Raw genomic sequence first — 25,041 nt, 5'->3', positions numbered from 1 at the left:
AGGGAGTTGCTAGCAATGAAGTTGGCCTTTTCGGAGTGGAGACACCTTCTGGAAGGTGCGCGGTTTCCCTTCCAAGTTTACACGGACCACAAAAATTTGGTCTATTTGCAGACAGCCCAGCGGCTAAATTCTCGCCAGGCCAGATGGTCCCTGTTCTTCTCCCGGTTCCACTTTTCCCTTCATTATCTCGCCGGGGAGAAGAATATCCGTGCTGACGCTCTCTCTCACTCCCTTATGTCAACTGAGGAGGAGGAAGAGGAGCCTCGGCTTATTGTCCCTTCCGAGAGCCTGAGAACCGTGGCGCCGGTTTCGCTAGAGTCTGTGCCTCCGGGCAAGACTTTTGTGCCCATTAATTTGCGACCGGAGGTTCTCTCTTGGGCTCATTCGTCCAGGGTGGGTGGACACTTTGGGACAAAGAGGACATCTGAGCTACTGGCGAGGACGTACTGGTGGCCGCATATGGTCCGGGATGTCAGGAATTATGTTCTGGCGTGTGTCTCCTGCGCCAAAAATAAATCTCCGCGTCAAAGGCCAGCTGGTTTGCTCTATCCCTTGCCGGTGGCAGATAGGCCCTGGGAGATGGTCGGGATGGACTTTGTTGTGGGTTTGCCCAAGTCTCGCGGCTGTACCATCATTTGGGTCATCACCGATCATTTCTCAAAAATGGTGCATTTGGTGCCGCTGCCGCGGTTACCTTCTGCACGGGCCTTGGCAGCGTTGTTCATTAGACATATCTTCCGCCTGCATGGTATGCCAGACAAAATTGTCAGTGACCGGGGTCCCCAGTTTGCGTCTCGGTTCTGGAGAGAGCTCTGTCATCTTCTCAGTATTGAGTTGAATCTCTCTTCCGCTTATCATCCCGAGACGAATGGGTTGGTAGAGAGGGCCAACCAGACCTTGGTCACATACCTGCGACATTTTGTTTTAGCCAGGCAGGATGACTGGGCATCCTTGCTATCATGGGCAGAGTTTGCATTGAACAACGCCGTAGCCGACTCCACTGGACAAACCCCATTCTTCCTCAACTATGGTCAGCATCCACGGGTACCTGTGCCTATGCCCGTGTCTTCCGCCGACTCCAGGGTGGCAGACTGGGCTGTGGAGGCACGGGATATTTGAGACCGCACTCAGGATGCCATTCGGGCCTCTAAGGAGAGAATGAGGTCCTCCGCCGATGCTCATCGGCGCCCCGCTCCGACCTTTGCTCCTGGCGACTTGGTGTGGCTCTCCGCCCGTAACATCAGGCTGCGAGTTGAGTCCACTAAATTTGCTCCTCGCTACTTGGGCCCATTCAAGGTCCTCGAGCAGGTTAATCCTGCGGTCTATCGTTTGGCCCTTCCGCCACGCCTGGGTATCACCGACACCTTTCATGTGTCCCTCTTGAAACCCGTGTATATGTCCCGGTTTTCCGAGTCATCTGCTGGGACATCGGGTTCGTCTACGGACGATTATGAGGTGAACGCTATTTTGGGGTGCAAGGTGGTGCGTGGTAAAAAATTTTATTTGGTAGACTGGAAGGGTTATGGTCCCGAGGACAGGTCCTGGGAGCCTGTTGAGCACATTCGGGCTCCGCAGCTCATTGCTGCCTTCGAACGTAGCGAGGCCCAAGGAGGGGGGGGGCCCTAGGAGGGGGGGTAATGTTAGGAGTCGAGTTTCCTCTGCTGCACAGGGGGAATCTCGATCCGTCTCCGCTGCGGTCTCCCATTCTCCTCCAGCCGCAGTGGAGTCTGCTCAGCAGGGACGTCGATCCCAGCGTCTCGCTCAGTCTGACTCTGTGCGAAGAGTTGCTGCTGCTTCTCCAGTCTCTGCCATTAAAGTCAGTGCTGGTCAGCAGCGAGCGGACTTCTCTGGGACTAAGTCTTTGTCTGCACGTACTGAGCATGCCCAGGGTAAGATCTCCCGTTGGAGATCGAGGGTCATGTGCTCAGGCTCTGCAGCGCATTCCATTGGTCCTCTTGGCAGGTCTTGGAAGGGCAAAAGTGCTGTAGCCACTTCCTGTGCTGCAACTATATAAACTGCGCATGACCGCACGGCCATGCGCTAGTATTGTCTTGTAAATATGTGTGTGTGTTGTGAGTGAAAGTCGCTCTTTAAATAACCCTCCCTATTGAATGTCTGTTCGCGGAAGGTGTATGTTTGCTAATCTAGCGCCCGACTTATCCAACAGCATGAAACACACATTGCAGCGTCCTCTTGCTGTGTCCGCCTGTACGGCGCCGTGCGCTTGCCTTGCGCTTTCCATACCCAAGCCAGTGTGGTTGGTGGCGTCCGTCAGTGCGGCATTGCTCGCACTCCTGTGCATTTATATATTTATATTTAGTTTCCTTTCACACCCAGTTGCGGTGTTGTGCCAGCGAGGGTCTAATCGGACTTCAATGCCAGTTGGGGTTAAGTACGCTGACTACTCGCTCGCGCTTTAGGTGCGGTGCCGCGATCCTGTGACGCAGCAGGATTGCTCTCTTCACGCTGGGTGAGGTTGAACCCACGTGTATATACTTTAGTGTACCGCCATATAGTCTGTATTTACTAGCAGCAGGTTTTCACCTGCACGGTGGACCCCGGACTGCGAACGCATCTATATCACCTTTCTTGGTGCGTTCTGCCAGTCCTAACATATAGTATATACAGAAGAGATGACATACAGGTACTGTATATACTATATACAGGAGGAGACGACATATGGGTATATACAATATACAGGAGGAGATGACCTACAGCAGGTATATATTATTTACAGGGGAGATGACATACAGGTGTATACTTTATATAAGGGAGATGACAAATATGTATATACTGAGGTGAAAATGAGGGGTGTGAGGTGAAAATGAAAAGGTGTGAGTGCAAAATGAGAGGAGTGAGGGAAAATAGTGGAGTGATCGGAAAATGACAGATGTGAGGTCGAAATGACAAGTGTTAGGGGGGAATGACAGGAGTGAGGGGGAAAATAAGAGGAGTGAGGGGGAAAATGAGAGGTGTTAGGGAGAAAATGAGAGGCATGATGGGAAAATAAGAGACGTGAGGTGCTATAACTAACCACAGATATTTACTATGCCCAGGCAACGCCGGGCTTTTCAGCTAGTGTGTGTATATACTGTATATATAACGCTTAAAAGGAGGAAAGAGAAAAAAACCTGTTGAAAGACAAAGTAAGCCTGCATCTCCAAAGGATTAAATATATCGTTCAGCAATTGTCCCTATAGAGTGGAGTGCTCCCTTTCTCCATGACTATTCTAATATCCCGTGGTTGAATTCTCCGTTGCTGTAGAGTAATTGATGCTTTTTTTGATAAGACATCATTCTAAACATAGTTCTCTCTTTTATACTTACCACTTTCTTTTTATTAGCTGGGAAGCTCCCGTTGGACTTAACAAAGACGGCGCACAGCTTCACATCTTCTGGATGAGTACATTTGTCCTACAGAACAAAGCGCACATGCTTAATGGGGAAAAAAACAACAGCTAGTGCTCTTGACAGCATGTATCATGAAGAACATTTGATCGACTAAATGACTGTTATTAATCTAAAGATTAAAAAAAGAAGAATGTATAATTAATTACGCTGTGGGCATATCTATTAAGCATTCAAGTCTCTCTCGATATCACCCCACCCCCAAAGTTATGACAGTTATCAACTTTCTGCAAAAATATTTTGATTCCTAATTCCTATGCACATATTAGGCTACTTTCACACTAACGTCGTACTCGGCCCGTCGCAGTGCGTCGGGCCGACGTACCGACGCATACTGTGGAAGCGCCGCACAATGGGGGCAGCAAATGCATTTTTACAACGCATGCGCTGCCCCATTCTGAGCTGTGGGGAGGAGGGGGCGGAGTTCCGGCCGCGCATGCGCGGTCGGAAATGGCAGACACAACGCACCAAAAAACGTTACAAGCAACGTTTTTTGGTGCCGACGGTCCGCCACAACACGACGCAACCGTCGCACAATGGTTGCGACGTGTAGCAATGCGTCGCTAATACACACCTATGGAGAAAAAACGCATCCTGCAGACAATTTTGCAGGATGCATTTTTTCTGCAAAACGACGCATTGCGACATGCAGTGTGCGACGCTAGTCTGAAAGTAGCGTTAGATGTAAGGTCCAAGATACAGTTCTGCATGTTATTGCTTTTAGCCCTGGTGGGACTAGTGCCAAAAGTTGCTCAGTGGGCAAAAGGAGCTCTAAATACCAGACGTTAAACCACTTAGATGCCACAGTCAGTATTGACAATGGCATCTAAGCAGTTAGAAAGATGGAAGGTAGTCACTCTGAGTAGGGGCAGCCATATCATTAGTGCAAACTGTGCAGGGGCCCGAGAGGCAAAGGGGCCCATCTCCATCTCCAAAGCAGGAGAAATTGTGCATTATGATGAGCTTTTGGGCTGCAAAGGGCCCGTATACTGTTCTAGCCCTTTTCCGTCTACCAGTGACTCAAGCACTTGATAGACAGTCACCTCAATGGCTGCCATTTTGACACTGTTACGTGACCCCAGGGCCCCTTGAAAAAGGATAAGATCCAAAACGCGCGTCGGGGTTGACGCACTCACCCGGACTGCAGCTTTACCCCCGTATCTCTGCAACAGCAGGTAAATATTGGTGACCGGTTTGTACGGTCCTTGCTGGATATTGTTATATAGATATGGGGATGTGATATCTTTACCTGCACCAGTTAGTAGTGGCAGGGCAATAGTGCACTATGTGGCATTTATGATATATTGGCTACAGCTGGTAGCGGTCCATACAAGGGACTAAAGTATGTATGTATATGTCACGTAGTTTAGCTGCTGTTCCGGGTGATGACGTCGGTTACCTATGTATTACAGTAAGCGAATGTGTCACTCTATTTCACCTTTTGTTCCAGTTTTGTGTGATGTAATTTTAAATAGTTTGTTAATAAAATTTATATAGATCTTTTTGAAACTCGACCATTTGATCATCTTTTTTTCGTATGTATTCATACAAATTAGACTAAAGCTATCCAAGCCTGTCGTAATGTGCCATCTGGACTCTCCACCGATAGATAATGTTGAGGAGTCGATCCATTTGATTTCTGGGAGAAAGGGAGTGAAAAAAAGAGCCTGGAAGAGGCTCGGACATTCTGAACACAGGAGCGGATGATGGAGTCCGGGAAGCTGATGGCAGAACAATTGACAGCTATGATTGGTATTTTGGAGCGTCTTTACTTTTTCAATGATGATCACAATACATTGCACTACTAAAGTATTGCAGTGTCTTACAGGAGCGATTAGGCTCATGCAAGTTACGTTACTTTAGTGGGTCTGAAATTAAAGTTGGAAAGCTAGTTTATAAATTTGTTGAAAAATAAATATGTAAAAAAAAAATGTCAACATAAGAACTGTGTGTTTTACATACAAAAATACAATAATAATAAATGAAAAATGTTTGATTTGCATAGTCATCTTTGTAATGACACAGGATCAAAGTAAAATGGTGCCAAAAAAAACTCCTTGAGGCTGTGTGCACACGTTGCAGATTTTTTGTGTTTTTTTCGCTATAAAAATGCGAAGAAAAACGCATACATTATGCATCCTATCATTTAGAATGCATTCCGCAATTTTTGTGCACATGAGTTTTTTTCCGTGAAAAAAACGCATCGCGGTGAAAAACGCAGCATGCTCATTAATTTTGCGGATTTTTTTTGCGGATTTCCAACTATATTATTGCATTGGGAACCTCCGGAAAAATCCGCAAAAAAAAAACGCACCAAAAATGTGAGAAAAACGCATGCTGATTTCTTGCAGAAAATGTCCGGTCTGCAAGAAATCTTGAACGTGTGCACATAGCCTAAGAAACATTTCCGTACTGTTGCTTTCAGGGAAAAATTTTTAAATTGTAAAAGAAAATGTTTTGCGATCTTGCTAAAGAATACACTTTATATGGTATATTGAAAAACATCACTATTGAAAAATATAACTCACCATCTGAAAAAAAAAATATATATATAAAAATGATATGGCTTATGGAATAAAATTATGGAGGAAAAAAAGCAAAGTCTTTAAGGTGCAAAATGTGTGGTTTCTTAAAGGGATCCAATCAGCACAGGTTTTACAAATGAAAATAATTGTCCCCAGTAAAAGGAAATATTTTTTTGTACAGATCCAATGTTACAGTCATAAGAAATCTAGTGTAGAAGCAATATGAAAGTCAGGCTGAAAGTGCACAGGGGTGTGTCAGTGCATTAGGACTGCCTCTTCCAAGTGCTATGACACGCCCCCAGTGCACCTGTTTGGCTTATTTGACTTTTTTACTAGATTTCCCATGAATGGCGCATCAGGTTTATACAAAAAAAAGGTTTTATTAGGGGACAAACACATATATAGCCAAACTATTATTTCCATATGTTAAAATGTGCTGGTAATTTAGCCGTGCCCACAATTCACATAATTTGATCTAAGAGGACTGGTGTGTTTAAAGACCTGAATATAGTTTTTGATTATGGTTTGCTATTGTGATCGTTCTGTTTTTTTCTTCATTTTTTAACATCTAGAAGTATAGCTATAACTTACCTTGTGGTTCTCTGCATCCACACCACGGCTGTTGCGCTTAGTGTTCACCCTTTTCCTCCTTTTTTGTAGAACGATATAAATCTGGACATACACCAGGAGTGTGACAATAAAGGGGACATAGAAGGATACAACAGAGGAGTAGATGACAAACGCAGGGTTTTCAATGAGGCACTCATTAGAAGCTGGAACAAAAAAAAAAAGTTAGAACAGGATCATTCTTTACAAATGGTCCATGACCATGATTGATGTCCTTCCCTTAGGCTAGGTCGTCAATATCAGATCTGTGGGGGGCTCGAAACGTGGCGTAAGGCTACGTTCACATTTGCGTTGTTGGGCGCAGCGTCGTCGACGCATACCGACACATGCGTCATGTGCCCCTATCTTTAACATGGAGAGCGCATGGACATGCGCCGGTATGCGTTGTATTGCGTTTTACGACGCGTGCGTCAATTTGATGCACCAGACAGGGCGCGGAAGACGCTACTTGTAGCGTTTTCCCTGCGCCAAAATTCAAGAACATTACTAGTTTATAGCAACACATGCGTCAAAAAATGCAGCGTTGTGTTTTGCGTTGTTGGTTGCGTCCACAACGCTGCGCCCAACAACGCAAATGTGAACGTAGCCTAACCAGTCACGATCAGTTGCGAGTTGCCGCTTTGGCGCCGGACAGATATACGCAATATACAGAGCCAGAAAAGCACAGCTCCACACACTGCATAGTGGCCATTCTTAGGTACTGCAGTTTAACTCCTATTCACTTCAATAGGAGCTTCGGTGTAACACCTGAGAATGGCCACAACAGAGTCTCTGGATCTATTCTTTTCGGGTTTTATGCCGAAAATAAACTGGCTGTTAAGGGAACAGCACACAGCTGATCTGTAGGATGTGTCAAGTCTTGCCTTCTGCCCCACTGATCTGATATTTATACTCCTTCTATAGATAATATATCAATATAAAAGCCCTAGACCACTATTGCAGTATTAAACCACGACAGTTGTCAATAGCTATTACTTAAAACATTCCTTTTGTTATAATGTTTTAATTATTATTATTAGTAGTACATTAGAACATATAAAACATTATAATTTACATATTATGTATCTTCTACATCTTCCGGCCATCTTTAGTTAATCTTTCTGCAGTCTCTGTAAAGGTTATAAAATGTCCTAAATCTTCCATAATTACATCCTAGAACAACAGAGTCCATACTGGATAAAGGAGGGAGAGGGAGGAGGGGGATGAAACTGCAGATTTTTCTTTGTGTCTGTGAGCCTGAGAGGGTGCAGAAGTCAGGAGACATTATACCAGAAGGAGCCTCCTACGCGAAATATATAATTTTGTATAACAGTGAGTACACTTTTAGATTACCAAAAAATATTTGTAAACATTTTGTAAAGATAAAATGTCAAATCTAAGCCTACATTTTTAAAGAAGTTGTATTAATCAGAAAATCTGTGAACATCTTAGAGGAAGTCCCCTTAAAAAAGGATTACAAAATAAATTGGTATTTTGTTTAAAGTATAGATAAAATATTTCACTTTACTAGCACTGATGTTATACAAGCATGTTATGCAGTGTAGCTGTGAATCCAGCACTGGGATGCAATAAAACACTTACGCGAGAGCTGCAGTGCATTCTGTTTGTTTTTACCTTTTTCTCCACAGACCTCTATGGACATAGTGTAAACTGATTCCTCAGTGTGAAAGCTCAAACTGGATTTCAACAATAAACAATGGGTTCTGGGAAGCAGGATGAAGTATTTCCACCATAACAGCATCATTATTGAATACTAGAGATGAGCAAGTTTTTGAATTTCAAATTCACCAACTTAGCAATTTAAAAAAAAAAAAAAATCAAATGTTCAGTTAATATATCCGCAGAGAACCAAAAGTACCTCAAAGCCTATAATTGCCTTTAAAAGATGTGTGTAACACTCTGAGGTCTTCTATGACTGTATCCAACCCTTTCAAGCTTTTTATCACAATCAAAGCCTTCATAATGCCAAAGTGACCTCAACATATATGGCTATGGCTAACCAGTTGGCAACTGTTCTTTACGGCTGTGCTGTTACACACATTATCCGTATAGTTTATTCATTATTTTATGTCTTTTTCTCCTTATCTCTATGGCTAAACTGTGATGTCTTCCCACTATCCAGATTCAACACAGAATAGCTGCTGTATTCCCTGCCTCTGCTTTTATACAGGCTAGAATAGTCTCTTTTTAGATTGGCTGTGCTATACCATGTGATCTGATAGCTGCAAGGCATCATGGCTGTGCCACCCCCTTCCTCCTCTTTGGAGCTGTTCAACTTTTTTTTTTAGTTTTCCATGGGCGGGTGTAAAATGGTCAGGCCCAGGTCCTTCTCTGCCCCCATCTATTTTGAGGCCTCCAGGCACATAGCGAGATGGAATACTAAAGTTACGGACGACCCTAATTGGGTACACCTTTTCGCGATGGGACTGCTTTTACTTTTTTTTTGTTATCAAAAGCCTGTCAGCTGTATACCCTGTGTATTTTACATGTAATTTTGATATTTATTTTTTACTTAGAGCACGGAATCTATTTATTATTTGTATCATGCGTAATATTATAGGTGACTCTGCCCAGCCATGCCTGAGGTCATGTACGCCTTCTTGCGCTGATACCATCTTCAATGTGCACAATGAGAGTCATCATAAGCAATTCACACAAACTGAATTGTAAATTGTTCCGTTTCGTCAGGTCAAACAAATTCCTAAAAATTGAACCAGAATTTGATTTGCATTGAGTTGGAATACTTTGCAGATTTCAAGATGTGTTGAACTCTTGTGCCACCTGTTGGAAGCAGCGATCCTAAAAGTCAATATTAAACCTTTATCGAGCCTTGCAATATGACTTAGGATAAAAGCCAAATAAGGATCTCAATTTGCAGACACGATGTTTCGTGGTATTGCTCTTCATCTTTCCAAAATATGAGATCTGATTTGGCTGGGTGACATCGAAACACCATGTCTGAAAATTGAGATTTCGATTTGGCTTTTAACCTAAGTTATATTTGCAAGGCTTGCTAAAAGGTCGATATTGACTTGTAAGATAGCTACTTCCAATAGGTGGAGCTATAGAGTTCTAGTCTTCTTCCTTTCTGAAGAGACAATTTGCATATTCAATTTCCCAGAGGGAGCATGCAAGGCGATTAAGCCTCCTCATACTGGCATGCCAGACCTAGCATGTCACTCCCCACAAGGAGAAAACTAACCCCTTAGAGCCCAGATTTCAAGATAAAATGGGTAAAAAGGTCCCTTCCAAATTGTTCCCTTTAATGGAAGGGAAAACCATAGAGGTTGGATCTTTAATTGCCCTGCCTGAGACACCATATGATGGAAAAGTAGTCGATATGTTGGTTTTATTAGTCAACGTGTTTCAAATGTGGTTTTGTGGTGGGAATGTGGTTTTGTCCTGAAGAAAATTTCTGTGAACTTTTAACCTTCGTCCGGCTGAGTAGGTACAATTGTAACTATTCCGTTTTAAAATTGCAATAACTTTTTTTTTCGAAAAGCCGTAGAGGGCTGAAATTTGGTGACATCTCTGCAGTTTTGGTCCAGAATATATTGGCCAAATTTCAATAAAATATATATAAAGGTACAATTGTACCTCTGCAGCCTGTTAACGTTGTAAAATTATGCAGCCTGATGAAGGTTAACCCCTTAGTGACAGAGCCAATTTGGTACTTAATGACCGAGCCAATTTTTGCAATTCTGACCACTGTCACTTTATGAGGTTATAACTCTGGAACGCTTCAACGGATCCCACTGATTCTGAGATTGTTTTTTCGTGACATATTGTACTTCATGTTAGTGGTAACATTTCTTCGATATTACTTGCGATTATTTATGAAAAAAACGGAAATATGGCGAAAATTTTTAAAATTTTGCAATTTTCAAACTTTGTATTTTTATGCCCTTAAATCAGAGAGATATGTCACGAAAAATAGTTAATAAATAACATTTCCCACATGTCTACTTTACATCAGCACAATTTTGGAAACAAAATTTTTTTTTGTTATGGAGTTATAAGGGTTAAAAGTTGACCAGCAATTTCTCATTTTTACAATACCATTTTTTTTTAGGGACCACATCACATTTGAAGTCATTTTGAGGGGTCTATATGATATAAAATAACCAAGTGTGACACCATTCTAAAAACTACACCCCTCAAGGTTCTCAAAACCACATTCAAGAAGTTTATTAACCCTTTACGTGCTTCACAGGAACTGAAACAATGTGGAAGGAAAAAATGAACATTTAACTTTTTTTTGCAAACATCTTAATTCAGAACCATTTTTTTTATTTTCACAAGTGTAAAAACAGAAATGTAACCATAAATTTTGTTATGCAATTTCTCCTGAATACGCCAATACCCCATATGTGGAGGTAAACCACTGTTAGGGCGCACCGCAGAACTTAGAAGTGAAGGAGCGCCGTTTGACTTTTTCAATGCAGAATTGGCTGGAATTGAGATCGGACGCCATGTCACGTTTAGAGAGCCCCTGATGTGCCTAAACAGTGGAAACTCCCCACAAGTGACACCATTTTGGAAACTAGACCCCTTAAGGAACTTATCTAGATGTGTGGCAAGCACTTTCAACCCCCAAGTGCTTCACAGAAGTTTATAACGTAGAGCCGTGAAAATAAAAAATCGCTTTTGTTTACACAAAAATGATTTTTCGCCCACAAATTCTTATTTTCACAAGGGTAACAGGAGAAATTAGACCACAAAAGTTGTTGTGCGATTTCTCCTGAACACGTCGATACCCCATATGTGAGGGTAAACCACTGTTTGGGCGCACCGCAGAGCTTGGAAGTGAAGGAGCGCCGTTTTACTTTTTCAATGTAGAATTGGCTGGAATTGAGATTGGACGCCATGTCGCGTTTGGAGAGCCCCTGATGTGCCTAAACAGTGGAAACCCCCCACAAGTGACACCATTTTGGAAACTAGACCCCTTAAGGAACTTATCTAGATGTGTGGCGAGCACTTTGAACCCCCATGTGCTTCACAGAAGTTTATAACGTAGAGCCGTGAAAAAAAAAAAATCGCATTTTTTCTACAAAAATGATCTTTTTGCCCACAAATTTTTATTTTCACAAGGGTAACAGGAGAAATTAGACCACAAAAGTTGTTGTGCAATTTCTCCTGAGTACGCTGATACCCAATATGTGGGGGTAAACCACTGTTAGGGCGCACCGCAGAGCTTGGAAGAGAAGGAGTGCCGTTTTATTTTTTCAATGTAGAATTGGCTGGAATTGAGATCGGACGCCATGTCGCGTTTGGAGAGCCCCTGATGTGCCTAAACAGTAGAAATCCCCCACAAGTGACCCCATTTTGGAAACTAGACCCCCCATGGAACTTATCTAGATGTGTGGTGAGAACTTTGAATGCCCAAGTGCTTCACAGAAGTTTATAATGCAGAGCCGTGAAAATAAAAAATATTTTTTTTTTCCACAAAAAAGATATTGTAGCCCACAAGTTTTTATTTTTACAAGGGTAACAAGAGAAATTGGACCCCAAAAGTTGTTGTCCAATTTGTCTTGAGTATGCTGGTACCCCATATGTGGGGGTAAACCACTGTTTGGGCGCACGGCAGAGCTCGGAAGGAAGGAGCGCCGTTTTGGAATGCAGACTTTGATAGAATGGTCTGCGGGTATTATGTTGCATTTGCAGAGCCCCTGATGTACCTAACCAGTAGAAACCCTCCACAAGTGACCCCATTTTGGAAACTAGACCCCCCAAGGAACTTATCTAGATGTGTGGTGAGAACTTTGAATGCCCAAGTGCTTCACAGAAGTTTAGAATGCAGAGTCGTGAAAATAAAAAATATTATTTTTTTCACAAAAAAGATTTTGTAGCCCCCAAGTTTTTATTTTCACAAGGGTAACAAGAGAAATTGGACCACAGAAGTTGTTGTCCAATTTATCCCGAGTACGCTGATGCCCCATATGTGGGGGTAACCCACTGTTTGGGCGCACGGCAGAGCTCAGAAGGGAGGGAGCACCATTTGACTTTTTGAGCGCAAAATTGGCTGTCGTGTTTGGAGACCCCCTGATGTACCTAAACAGTGGAAACCCCCCAATTCTAGCTCCAACCCTAACCCCAACACACCCCTAACCCTAATCCCAACCTGATCCATAATCCTAATCACTAACCCTAACCATAATCACAACCCTTACCCCAAAACAACCCTAATGTCAACCCTAACCATAACCCTAATCAAAACCCTAAATCCAACACACCCCTAATCCTAATCTCAACCCTAACCTCAAACCTAACCCTAATCCCAATACACCCCTAATCACAACCCTAACCTTAACCCTAATCCCAAACCTAACCCTAATCCCAAGCGTAACCCTAATGCCAACCCTAACCCTAATACCAACCCTAATCCAAACCCTAAACCTAATCCCAGCTCTAACCCTAACTTTAGCCCCAACCCTAGCCCTAACTTTAGCCCCAACCCTAACCCTAGCCCTAAGGCTACTTTCACACTTGCGTCGTTTGGCATTCCGTCGCAATCCGTCGTTTTGGACAAGAAACGGATCCTGCAAATGTGCCCGCAGGATGCGTTTTTTGCCCATAGTATTGCCGACGGATCGTGACGGATGGCCACACGTCGCGTCCGTCGTGCACTGGATCAGTTGTGTTTTGGCGGAGCGTCGGCACAAAAAAACGTTCAATGAAACTTTTTTTGTACGTCGCATCCGCCATTTCTGACCGCGCATGCGTGGCCGTAACTCCGCCCCCTCCTCCCCAGGACATAGATTGGGCAGCGGATGTGTTGAAAAACTACAGCTGCTGCCCACGTTGTGCACAATTTTCACAACGTGCATCGGTATGTCGGGCCGACGCATTGCGACGGCCCCGTACCGACGTAAGTGTGAAAGAAGCCTAAACCTAAATTTAGCCCCAACCCTAAATTTAGCCCCAACCCTAACCCTAAATTTAGCCCCAACCCTACCCCTAACCTAACCCTACCCCTAACCTAACCCTACCCCTAACCTAACCCTAGCCGTAACCCTACCCCTAACCCTACCCCTAACCCTACCCCTAACTCTACCCCTAACCCTACCCTTAACCCTAACCTAACCCTACCCCTAACCCTACCCCTAACCTAACCCTACCCCTAACCTACCCCTAACCCTAACCCTACCCCTACCCCTAACCCTACCCCTAACCTAACCCTACCCCTAACCTAACCCTAGCCGTAATCCTACCCCTAACCTAACCCTAGCCCTAACCCTACCCTACCCCTAACCCTAACCCTAACCCTAACCCTACCCCTAACCCTACCCCTAACCCTAACCCTACCCCTAACCCTAATTTTAGCCCTAACCGCTGTTCTCCTGCCGGCCGGCAGATGGAGACAGATGGCGGGCGCACTGGGCATGCGTCCGCCATGTTCTTCTGCCGGCGGCCAGGAGGAGCAGCAAGAGGATCCAGGGACCTAGGTGAGTATGCTAGGGTCCCCGAATCCCCCTATTTCTCTGTCCTCTGATGTGCGATCACATCAGAGGACAAAGAATTACACTTTACTTTTTTTTTTTTTTTTGCGGTCGCCGGTAAACAGTTAATTACCGGCGATCGCAAAACAGGGGTCGCTAAAACCGACCCCCGATCATGCTCTTTGGGGTCTCGGCTACCCCAGGCAGCCGAGACCCCAAAGATTCTCCCGGTGCCGGCCGGCGGACGCACTGCGCATGCGCCCGCCATTTTGAAGATGGCGGCGCCCACCGGGAGACACGAGGAGCATCGGGGGAGCTAGGTGAGTATTGGGGGGCCATCTGGGACCCCTTTTCCCTGTCCTCCGATGTGCGATCACATCAGAGGACAGAGAAATTAAAAAGAGATCGCTTTTTTTTTTTTGCGATCGCCGGTAAACGGTTAATTACCGGCGATCGCAAATGCGGGGAGGGTTAAAAAAACCCCGAATCATGTTCTCTGGGGTCTCGGCTACCCTCGGCAGCCGAGACCCCGGAGAAAATCGGCCTGTGGGGGGCGCTATACACTTTTTCCACAGCGCCGTTAATTAACGGCGCTGTGGTTTAAGTACCCTTAGCGGCCGCCGTTAAAAGGCGTATCGGCGGTCGCTAAGGGGTTAAACATATTAACTAATAAATAGTGTTGAGCATTCCGATACTGCAAGTATCGGGTATCGGCTGATATTTGCTGTATTGGAATTCCGATACCGAGTTCCGATATTTTTGTGATATCGGAAATTGGAATCGGCGTGTGCGGTGCGTATGGTTCCCAGGGTCTGGAGGAGAGGAGACTCTCCTTCAGGCCCTGGGATCCATATTCATGTAAAAAATAAAGAATAAAAATAAAAAATATGGCTATACTTACCCCTCTGGCGAACCCTGGCTGTCACCGCTGCGAGCGTCTGCCTCCGTTCCTAAGAATGCAGTGAGTGAAGGACCTTTGATGATGTCACGGTCACGTGAGCGGTCAGGTGACCGGTCACCTGACCACAACGTCATCGAAGGTCCTTCACTCACTGCATTCTTAGGGACGGAGGCAGACGCTCGCAGCGGTGACAGCCAGGGTCCTTCGGAGGGGTGAGTATATCCATATTTTTTATTTTTATTCTTTATTTTTTACATGAATATGGATCCCAGGACCTGAAGGAGAGTTTCCTCTCCTTCAGACCATGGGAACAATCCAGGATACCTTCCGATATTTGTGTCCCATTGACTTGCATTGGTATCGGGTATCGGTATCGGCGATATCCGATATTTTTTGGATATCGGCCAATACAAACCGATACCTTTGAATATCGGAAGGTATCGCTCAACACTACTAATAAAACTACGATTTTCAAAACATCGACTCCTGGATCTCTTTTTCCATCATATGGTGTATATTTCTCATATCCTATATCTGGATAAGACCCTTTGTTTTGTTCTGAGTATGTCGTGCCAGCCTGGGAGGTCTTGGGGTAGAAGATCACTGCGTATTTTGAATCGCAGATATTCCATTTAGCCTGTGTGTTTGGATTTCATACTAAATGAATTTGGTTTCCTTTGGTGCTGGACAGGTTAACAAACCTTTCTATGCTGGTCAGAAACATGCGGCTCCATTTCAGCTGCTTCTGATGTGGCTGTTAACTTCCTATAAAACCTGGCCAGACCTGCTCTGTCTTGCCAGTGAAAGCCCTGCTGCTTCCATGCTCTTAGGAGACTCTGTGCTGAATAGAAGTTTATTGTTAATTTTGGTGATTAGTCTTCCTGTGCAGTGTGCTTAAGCAAAGTGTTTTGTAGAGACGTTGTTGTTAGAGATGTTTTGTTGTACGTGTGTGTTTATCTCCTGGTCCGTATTTCCTATTTAGTTTATTCCTCCCTGTCCCTATCCTCTTCCTTACTGTTCGTTGGTGCTTTTGTTTGATACTGGGTTTCTGTTATCCCTGTTTAGTCTTTGTGTCTTGTTCACATATACATTTCTGTCCTATTCTCCTTGAGGTTGGGGAGGGGACAGACCAGGGATTAACTTAACAGAAGCATAGTGAGGTGGGAGACTCAGGCCTCTCTACCATCAAGAGTACCCCTGGGACAGGGATAGCTAGGGTTCCAGTTCCAGGGACAGTTTGAGGCACCTCTCCCCTAACTAAGATCTTCACAGTGTAACATTTGCACTATTGTCTTCCAGTTTTCTCCTAATAAATTATTTCCCGTAGTACTTTGAACGCCTGGTGTGCATTAAGGCTACTGCCCCACAATGAGCACTCATTGAGTTTTTTTTACACTGCATTTTTTTTTTGTAAAAAGGAAGTGCTTAATGGTTGCAGAAATATTAAAAACTCACCAAAAGCTCATTGTGGGAACGTAGCCTAACGGTGCAGGAAAAACCTGAGCAATTATGTAATTGTGCTGGATTTACTGCATGTTATTAATTGGTATGTTTCTCTGTTATGCCCAAGCTCTCTAAATTTAACACTGTCGCTGCTTCCAAAGCAGCATATATTGGTCTACCATCCACTGACTATTTCGCTTGTCTTCAATATTTAATCTGGATTGCTTCATCAATAAATCCGTTTTGACATTTCGCTTGTGGGAAAATAAAAGTCTATCATTTTATAAAAATAGATAATAGTAACAGCCCCGGGGATTTCTAATTACTTGTCTTTATTATCACTCAGGCAGCTATTCTGCCGGTAATATATTGCCGGTTCCATTTGAAAAAAGTGAAAAATGTTATTGTATTTTTGCAAAGATTTGTGTTTACCTGGAATACAATTCAAAAGTGTATTTATCCATTCAGTATATCCTATATCAATAAAATACATATATTGTATATTTGCTTATATAGCTTTTATTTTAGACTCCCTATTGCGTTTTTTGGGGATTATGACGTCGGTCATTTTTAGCATGCCATGTATTTTGCCATTTTTGCAACAGGGGAGTTTTAGATTTGCAGACATCCATGTTGAATACTAAAAAGGTGTATGGCATATATATGCAGGGTTACCTGTTTTCCTTCCTTTGACATAGGACTGTCATCTATTTATGACGCTTCAAGGTGATATATTTCCTTATGCTCTGTCAAGTCTCTGTTCAGTCGCACAAAAAAACATGTCATGCAAAAACAACTAAAAGTGTAATGTCCTACTCTATAGAGAAGCGTTGAGTAGAAGATCAAATAAAAGAGGGTTCTCAACTTCTGGAAAAAAACAGAAAAAAAAACAAAAATGTAAAATAAAATATTTCTCACGACCAACATGCCACAGGAATCCAGCAGTTGGTATAAAATTGAATAGCGTGTGACCTTATTGGTGTTTTTATTTATTTTTTTTCGTTTTCTTCAGCAGTTGGATATTGAAATTTTTTCAAAGCATTTTATTGACCCAACATCAACCCTAACCCTAACCCTAAAACCCTAACCCTAACCCTAACCCAACATCATCCCAGAAATAGGATTATTTAATTTAAAGAACATTTATAAACAAATTAACTTAACCCCATCCCAACATGTCCAATTTGCGTTTTATTTTCCCCTTCATCCGAGAACCCTAACTAATTTTTATTTTTCTGTCCACATTGACACATAAGGGCTCGTTTTATGAAGGATGAATTGTACTTTGAATAACACCATTCATTATACCACATAATGTGCTGGAAAATGGGAAAAAAAGTACAATGAAATATGAAAAATACATTTTTTTTTTGGGGGGGGGGAGTTGGTTTTTCAGTGTACAGTGTGTGGTCAAAATGACCTCACAATATGATTCTTCTGATCAGTACTGTTACATCGATACCAAACAACCTGGGTTTTTTTAAAATATTTTAATGGTGAAAACATTAAATCTGAAATTTTTTATTAAAAAATTGGGGGAATGTGTCATCAAGAGACCCAAATCGTCGTCATTTTTCAATCAACGGAGCTGTGCGACGGTTTACTTTTTACGGTGTGAGACAATGTTTTTATTGATACATAAACAGGTAGGAAGCGTCCAATCAAGGGTGATCAATCGCCAAAAAGATAAAGTTTATTCCGCAATCACATGAACAAACGTTTCGCCTAACAAGTCTTCATCACGTACCACATCTGTTTTTGACTCCTTGCCAGATCAAAATAAATTTACACTGCAGCAAGACCTACAGTCTCATTTTCTTTTGTGGTGCTGAGGTTCCCATCTCTATCAATCTGGGCCACGAGACCCTTCCTCGAGCACACAATTCTTTTATAGAACAGTGTGCCAGTCCTTCCCCTTCCAATTTACAGTGTTTACTGATTGGGTTAATAATTTCTAAATATCTAAGTTTTCTGAATGCGGTAATACAACATATGTGTATTTTTGTATTTTTTAATTATCTTTTTTTGAAATGTGGTAAAAAAAGGGTGATTTGAACTTTTATGCTTTTTAATTTTTTTCATATTTGTTTAAACTTTTTTTTAGTTTTTAATTGTATTTCTTTGTACTTTGGAGGAGTTAGCCTGTGAACATCTCATTGCTTGTGTTATATACAGCTGTTACGGATGCCTATAATTGCCAGAGAACAGTCATGACAATCACAGCGGTCTTCAGAAGACTCCTGAATATCATGGCAACCCATTGGCACCTCTCAATTGCATCATGGGAGCACCGATGTGTGCATAGAATGACGCACCCCATGCCGGCACCACTTAGTTGGATTAGTGCTTCTGTCTCTTGCTTCACGTATCCCATCCAACTGTGTGTACCTGTCAAAATGTCGGACAGGCAATATGGTCAACGAGAATGATACTTTACAATCTGTCACATTACGATAGGAAATTGACCAAGAAGACCTATAGTTCTGATTTTACATTTTTTACCAACTATAGCTCAATAGTTAACAATTTAAATGTTTCCCCAAATTTACAACCAGGAATGTAGCAAAGTGGGATAAGATGTCATCTAGTTCTCTAGGTGCTTAGGTGCTGAGTGTCATGGGGTGGGGGCATCAACAAGTCACTTTGACTGGGGGGGGGGATTTTAGATGTGCAAGTGAAGGTAGTGCTTTGAATATTTTGCCACAGGTGAAGGAAAGCCTACCTACATCACTGGGTACAGGATTTATACACCTTGGCATTTACATAACACTGATAGATGTGAGAACATTTGTGTCATGGGGTGGGGGCATCAACAAGTCACTTTGACTGGGGGGGGATTTTAGATGTGCAAGTGAAGGTAGTGCTTTGAATATTTTGCCACAGGTGAAGGAAAGCCTAGCTACATCACTGAGTCCAGGATTTATACACCTTGGCATTTACATAAAACTGATAGATGTGAGAACATTTGGACTTTCGGACGATCATAATTCAATGTTTAGAGCTCGTTTACCATTATCAAACATTCAAAAGTAAGAATTGAAATGGTGAAAACCTTGCTGGGATTAATTTTTGAAAATTTTTGTTTTGCTACATAATTTGCACTTGTTTACAATTCTATACATTTGATAAGAAATGTAACACTAGGTAATAATGTTTACAATGGTCACTCAAATTATAGTTTGTTATTGTGTATTAGAAGAACATAAAGGGGTTGTCTGGGACTGACATGTTGGTGACCTATCCTTAGGATAGGGAATCAGTATCAGATCAGTAGAGATCTGAAACCCAGGACCCCACCAATCAGGTGTGATGTAAACCGTGATCGGAGCCAGATACCACAGCGTTTTACACTGTGTAGTGGTCATTCATGAGTACTTCAGCTCTTCTTCCATTCACTTCAATTGGAGCCTAGCTACAGTTCCCAGGAACGGCCACTACACAGTGTACGGAGCCATGAAGTTCCAGATCCATGCACTGTACATCCAACCAACATCAGAGTCAATAACTACTCATCAGTGGGGATGCCAGTTGTGTGGGACCTCCACCAATATTGATGACGTATCATTGACCTTAGTATAAATAATATTACCCAGTACTGTTACAATACTATCTAATACTAAGGAGAGGTCATCAATAAGTTAGCAGTGGACAATTATTTTAACTCATCCTCTCAATCCAAACAGGGAACTTTATCAATGATGTTCATGTGCTAAAAAAAACATGGAAACTGGATCTCTCAATAAGACAATTCTTTTATGGTGCATTTCAGGCACAAACATTTATCACTTTCCAGCTGAAAGAGCAGAAACTGCCAAGAACTAGAGATTGGTGAGAGTGCCAGCAATCCAATCCTGATGAATCTAGCATTTATCACCTACCTAGTCAATCAGAAATAAATGACTTTGGCTGCAAAGCCCCTTTACGTTCCCTGGCAATCACGTCTCTTCCTCCCTCTCTGTTTGCTTGGCACTAGCATCTAAATGATTCCTACAAAAAAAGAACAGTCAAAGTATTCATTTTAATTTTGTATACTCACCAGTGTTATTTAGTCCAAAGAGAAGTGGACAAGAGATTGCGAAGGATAAAACCCAAACTACTGTAATCATGACCGTCACTCTGCGCTTGGAGCTGTAACGTGTGTTGTAGAGCATCGGCATTGCCACTGCTGTGTACCTAAAACAAGCACACATTATAGATATGCAGTCTGTATGCAAGAAAAACATTTGCAAGGCATTTTATAACTCCTCTGTAGTGATAAGCGAACGTACTTGGTCTTTTCCGAGCATGCTCATGTGTTATTCGAGTATCTCGGGTGTACTTGTATATTATGTTCGATTCTGTGCTGTTGCATGATTTGCGGCTGTTAGACAGCCTGAGCACATGCAGGGATTGCCTGTTTGCTACCGAATCCCCACATCTGGTTAAGCTGTCTAAAAACCGAATATCATGCAGCATCAGGGACTCAAACATAATATACAAGCGAGCACAGCCAAGATAATCGGATAACACCGAGCATGCTCGGAAAAGACGTTACCCAAGCATGTTCACCCATCACTACTCCTCCGTCAATTTTTACTGATAAATATAACGCCACCATTTTCCAATAGCACTTCGTATTGTATCTTTCTTATTGAATAGGTCAAGCTTATGCATCGAGACTTATTTATGAGCAAAGCTTCATGGGATGCAAATTTAGAACGAAGAAAACTATCTCATCCTTCTGCAAAAGAAAGATACACCTTTATGTAGACTGCAGTGTTAGGTTTCTTGCTATTTGCCTTCTCATTGATCTCTTCTAATGAGACCTGTTTCACAGGCATCCTATTCATCCAACCAATGCCCTTTTTTGCATTGAAACAGATGCGTATCTCTTTTTCATGGTTGACTGTTATCAGATAGTGTTCTCCCTTCCAGAGGAGAGCTACTTGGTACACTGATAAATAATAAAAGTTTCCTTAAGCTGGCCATACACATTGATGCCTGATGGCTGAAGGGTTCTCGAGCCAATTGTTCAGCTGACAGCCAACTTTACCATACGCAGGAGTGCTCACATGGCCGACCAGTCCTGTATTCTCTGTGACAACGCCCTTACAGACATTTCTGCCGGTGGCATACCTCTGGATAAACAAAGCCATCAGAAGTTCGAAATCAGACATTTCCAATTCACATCTCCCTCTAGAACCAATTGGCAGGCGCTCCCATATAGAATCATGGCCAAAAGGGTTGACACCAAGCATTGAACAAGCATCACGTGTTAGAAACAAAGTTGTTTACCAACAATTTTGAAAAGGTGCCAACAATTTTATCTGGCCCATTTTTGGATCTTGTGTAAAATTATGTACAATTGCCTTTTTTCTGCAGCGCCCCAGAGTCCTGGTCGTTGCAGTAATGTCGTTCTTCCACCAGAGGGAGAGATGTTACGTTTGATGGCACCAAAGGAGTTCACCATGACAGGTATCACAGCCACACACACAATTCACACGCCGGTCCACCAGGGGGAGCTAAGGGTTCTATGTACTAGGCCACTCCTCACAAAGGGTAAAACTGGTGGGTTGGTTAGGAAGTCAGTCAGTTGGAGTCAGGAGGAGGAGAAGGAGAGAAGCAGATTGGGCTCAGCCCAGGAAATTCCTGTCAGGCAGAGGAACAAGAAAGAACATCTGAGGCTCAGTAAGGAAAGAAGGACACGGAGCTGCGCCTGCAACCCATGCGGCAGCCTCCTAAGAAAGGACACGAAAGGAAGTGTGCCGTAGTGAGTGAGCACAGAAGTCATAGCAACAGGAGTAAAACACCAGTGGGAGACCAGCTAGAAGCAGGCTGCCTCCACCTGAAGTGCAGATCCGGTGGCTGGAACACCGAGGGAGTAATAGACTCTACGCTTTACTTCAGAGACAGGCAGGGCAGTCGATTCCAAGTTGGCTGTCCGACCTAAACACCTAAGCAGACAAGGTGGCAACGCGGAGAAGGGGCGACACTAGGGTCCCTATAAAATAGCCTTAGGCCACCACCGTCATACGGGTTATGTCCTATCCATCTGGGGGACAGAGAGAGAGAAGTAACAAGAGTGAGGACCTTATGGTAGCTAATGCAAGTAGGGACCTACTACGTTACTGTGCGCAAGGGGAAGGCTACTGATTTCCACCTGGATAAGGGGACTCTGGAATTGCCACCAGACCGGCCGGACTCTGTCTACCCTGTCATCCGGCACTCTGGACTGTGGATGCCGAAGCCTTCAGTAAAGGTAAAGAGACTGTACCCATTGTGTCCTTGTTATTCACCGCGCCTTGCACCATCCACCATCACCACCTACACTTCTGGGAAGCCCTGGGGAAATACTTCACCTGTGGGAAGGTATACCATCTAGCTGCCATTCCATCACCCCAGCGGACCCCTAAGCAGCGTCGGTCACCCTGACCGAGTACCACAGGTGGCGTCACGAACACTACCGTTAATCTACAAACTCTCCCTTTTATTTTGTGCACCCCTCATAGGGCCACGGTCCGGGTCAGGCCACCGTGACATCCCCGCTGAGGGGACTGAAGGACCCAGTACCGAGTACCCCATTGCCCTTACGTGGGGGCACGGCATTTCCCTATTTTTTGTCTTAGTTATTCCAAAACACACTAAGGAAATAAATATGTGTATAACAAAACATCTGCAATTGCAATAATTTTCTGGAAGAAATACTTCAATTTCTAGAATAATTTCAGGGGTGCCAATACTTTGGCCATGACTGTATATTAGGGTGTCATCTGAACCTGTCGATATGAGCTGCTTTGGCTGACAGTCTAATCTGCATGGAGGCCTCTAGGCTCATATAAGCTAAGAAGTATAGACTGCAGAAAGATTGTCTACAATATTATTCAAGAGATGGAAAATAAGAGCCAACTTCGCTCTTTAGAGATGGCAGTAGAGATGAGCAAATCCATTCAATTCAAATTGAATGCAAGATGAATTTTTTGAAATTTGCAGGTCTTGGTGAATTTCACCAATTTTCAACTAGAAAAAAAAAGTTGCCAAAAATATGCCTGGCAAATTGTTACACATTGCAGAAAATGGTATTGGCCAAAAAGGTTTACATGACCTAAGTGCGGATTTCCCTATAATGACTACCGCATCGCATAGTATAATGCAGCCAGTCAAGAGGGAATATCAGAGTCTATATAAAAGTGGAGGCAGCAAATGCAGCAGCCTCTTGCTCTTGCTTCAATAGTCTACATGGGAGACTAGAAGCTGCGATCTTCTGATTGGCTCTACTACATACAGGCGATGATCAGATCGCCTTCGTGTGGCAGAAATGCTCACTTGCTATGAGCGCCGACCGCTGGGTGGTGCTCATAGCAATCTGGCAATGACAATCCCAGGGATCTGCTGCAGACCCAGGATTGTCATGCCAACCCATCGGTGACCTGCGGTCATATGAAATGGGTGCCGATAGGCGGGATTAGTGACACGCTTCAAGAGCGATCACATTAAATGCTGCTGTCAGAGACTGACAGCAGCATTTAACAGGTTAACAGCCGTGGGTGGATCACGATTCCACTTGCGTCTGTTAGGGGCCCATGTCAGCTGTTTAAAACATGTGCCAGGAATGATGTGGGCTCAGTGCCGGTGTCCACATCAAAGGGAGAGACACGACATGTGCTGTGCATGTATGGCGCGTGTCGTGAAGGGGTTAAAAATGGTGCTAACATGAGGAAAATGTTATTTTATGACAATTTTATCTCATATGACTGTCTAGATTAAAGGAATAATCATTCAAAGTTTGAAAATTGCTAGTTTTTTGAATTTTTGGACACATTTCTGATATTTTTAGAAATAAAAGCAGAAAATATCAATATAAATTTATCATAAACATAAAGCACAATGTGTCACAAAAAACAATCTCAAAATCAGTGAGTTCTGTTGAAGCGTTCACATGAAGTGACACTGGTCGTATTTGAAAAATTTGGCCTGGTCACTAAGGGCATCATCATTGGAATGCAATTTACCAACGGTATTCTAACATTGAATTTCTTTATTTGGCCTTGTTACTGAACGTAGCCATATAAATTCTTGACATAGCAACTAGAAACCGGTACATTTGATGGCTTCTCTTTCTTTTCATATTACTAAGTAACCATGTTCTATGGCGGCACGAACCTTCCAAGCCCAGAAGCCCATATGCTAAAAGATATCAAGATGTTGGTGGCTGCAGTCCTTGTGGGGGTGGATTTAGCTTTTTATTTCTAACATGCCCTGTACATAAAGGTCCCTCCTTTTACTGCTTTCATATAGAACATATTATATTTAACTTAGTTATGATAATTCATAAAGCATCAGGCACAATCCTTTATGTATGACATTTCCACAGTATTAGGCGTTCCACCAGGGAAATTACATCCATGCGCCTGCAAGTAGGAAATCAATGCTCTTAAAGAGCATTGACTCATGCGGCACATACCATCCACGTTATAAATATTTTCTGCGTAATAGGACAGAATCTTTACAAATCTGATAACAGTACTGGAATTAAAATTAAGGGCCTGGATTGGGAAAACACTATTTCTAGGAATATTCTATCCATCACGCAGTTTATGAAGTTTGTACTCTGTTTAATTACAATTGTACTGTCTAAAATTGTCCACTTTCCCGATCATACTGACCATACGTGATCCTATCTGATCGTTGTCGCTAATGTCCACTCTATTTCCACCACTAT

General features: G+C 43.0%; 1 protein-coding gene across 1 annotated transcript in view; it reads right to left on the bottom strand.

Annotated features, from left to right (window-relative positions):
* DRD2 (dopamine receptor D2) overlaps window positions 1-25,041 on the bottom strand; it is a 376,262-nt gene that overhangs the window by 38,801 nt on the left and 312,420 nt on the right. Inside the window, exons 4-6 of the mRNA XM_069742861.1 lie at window positions 20,380-20,516; window positions 6,525-6,706; window positions 3,328-3,414 (exon numbers count right to left, since the gene is read on the bottom strand). Of these exons, the coding sequence (XP_069598962.1) occupies window positions 3,328-3,414; window positions 6,525-6,706; window positions 20,380-20,516 (406 nt within the window). The remainder of the gene's footprint in view (window positions 1-3,327; window positions 3,415-6,524; window positions 6,707-20,379; window positions 20,517-25,041) is intronic.

Source organism: Ranitomeya imitator, chromosome 10 (assembly GCF_032444005.1).
Source record: "Ranitomeya imitator isolate aRanImi1 chromosome 10, aRanImi1.pri, whole genome shotgun sequence".
NCBI lineage: Eukaryota > Metazoa > Chordata > Amphibia > Anura > Dendrobatidae > Ranitomeya > Ranitomeya imitator.
The sequence above is the reverse complement of the archived record's forward strand: the minus strand, read 5'-3'. Positions and strand labels throughout refer to the sequence as shown.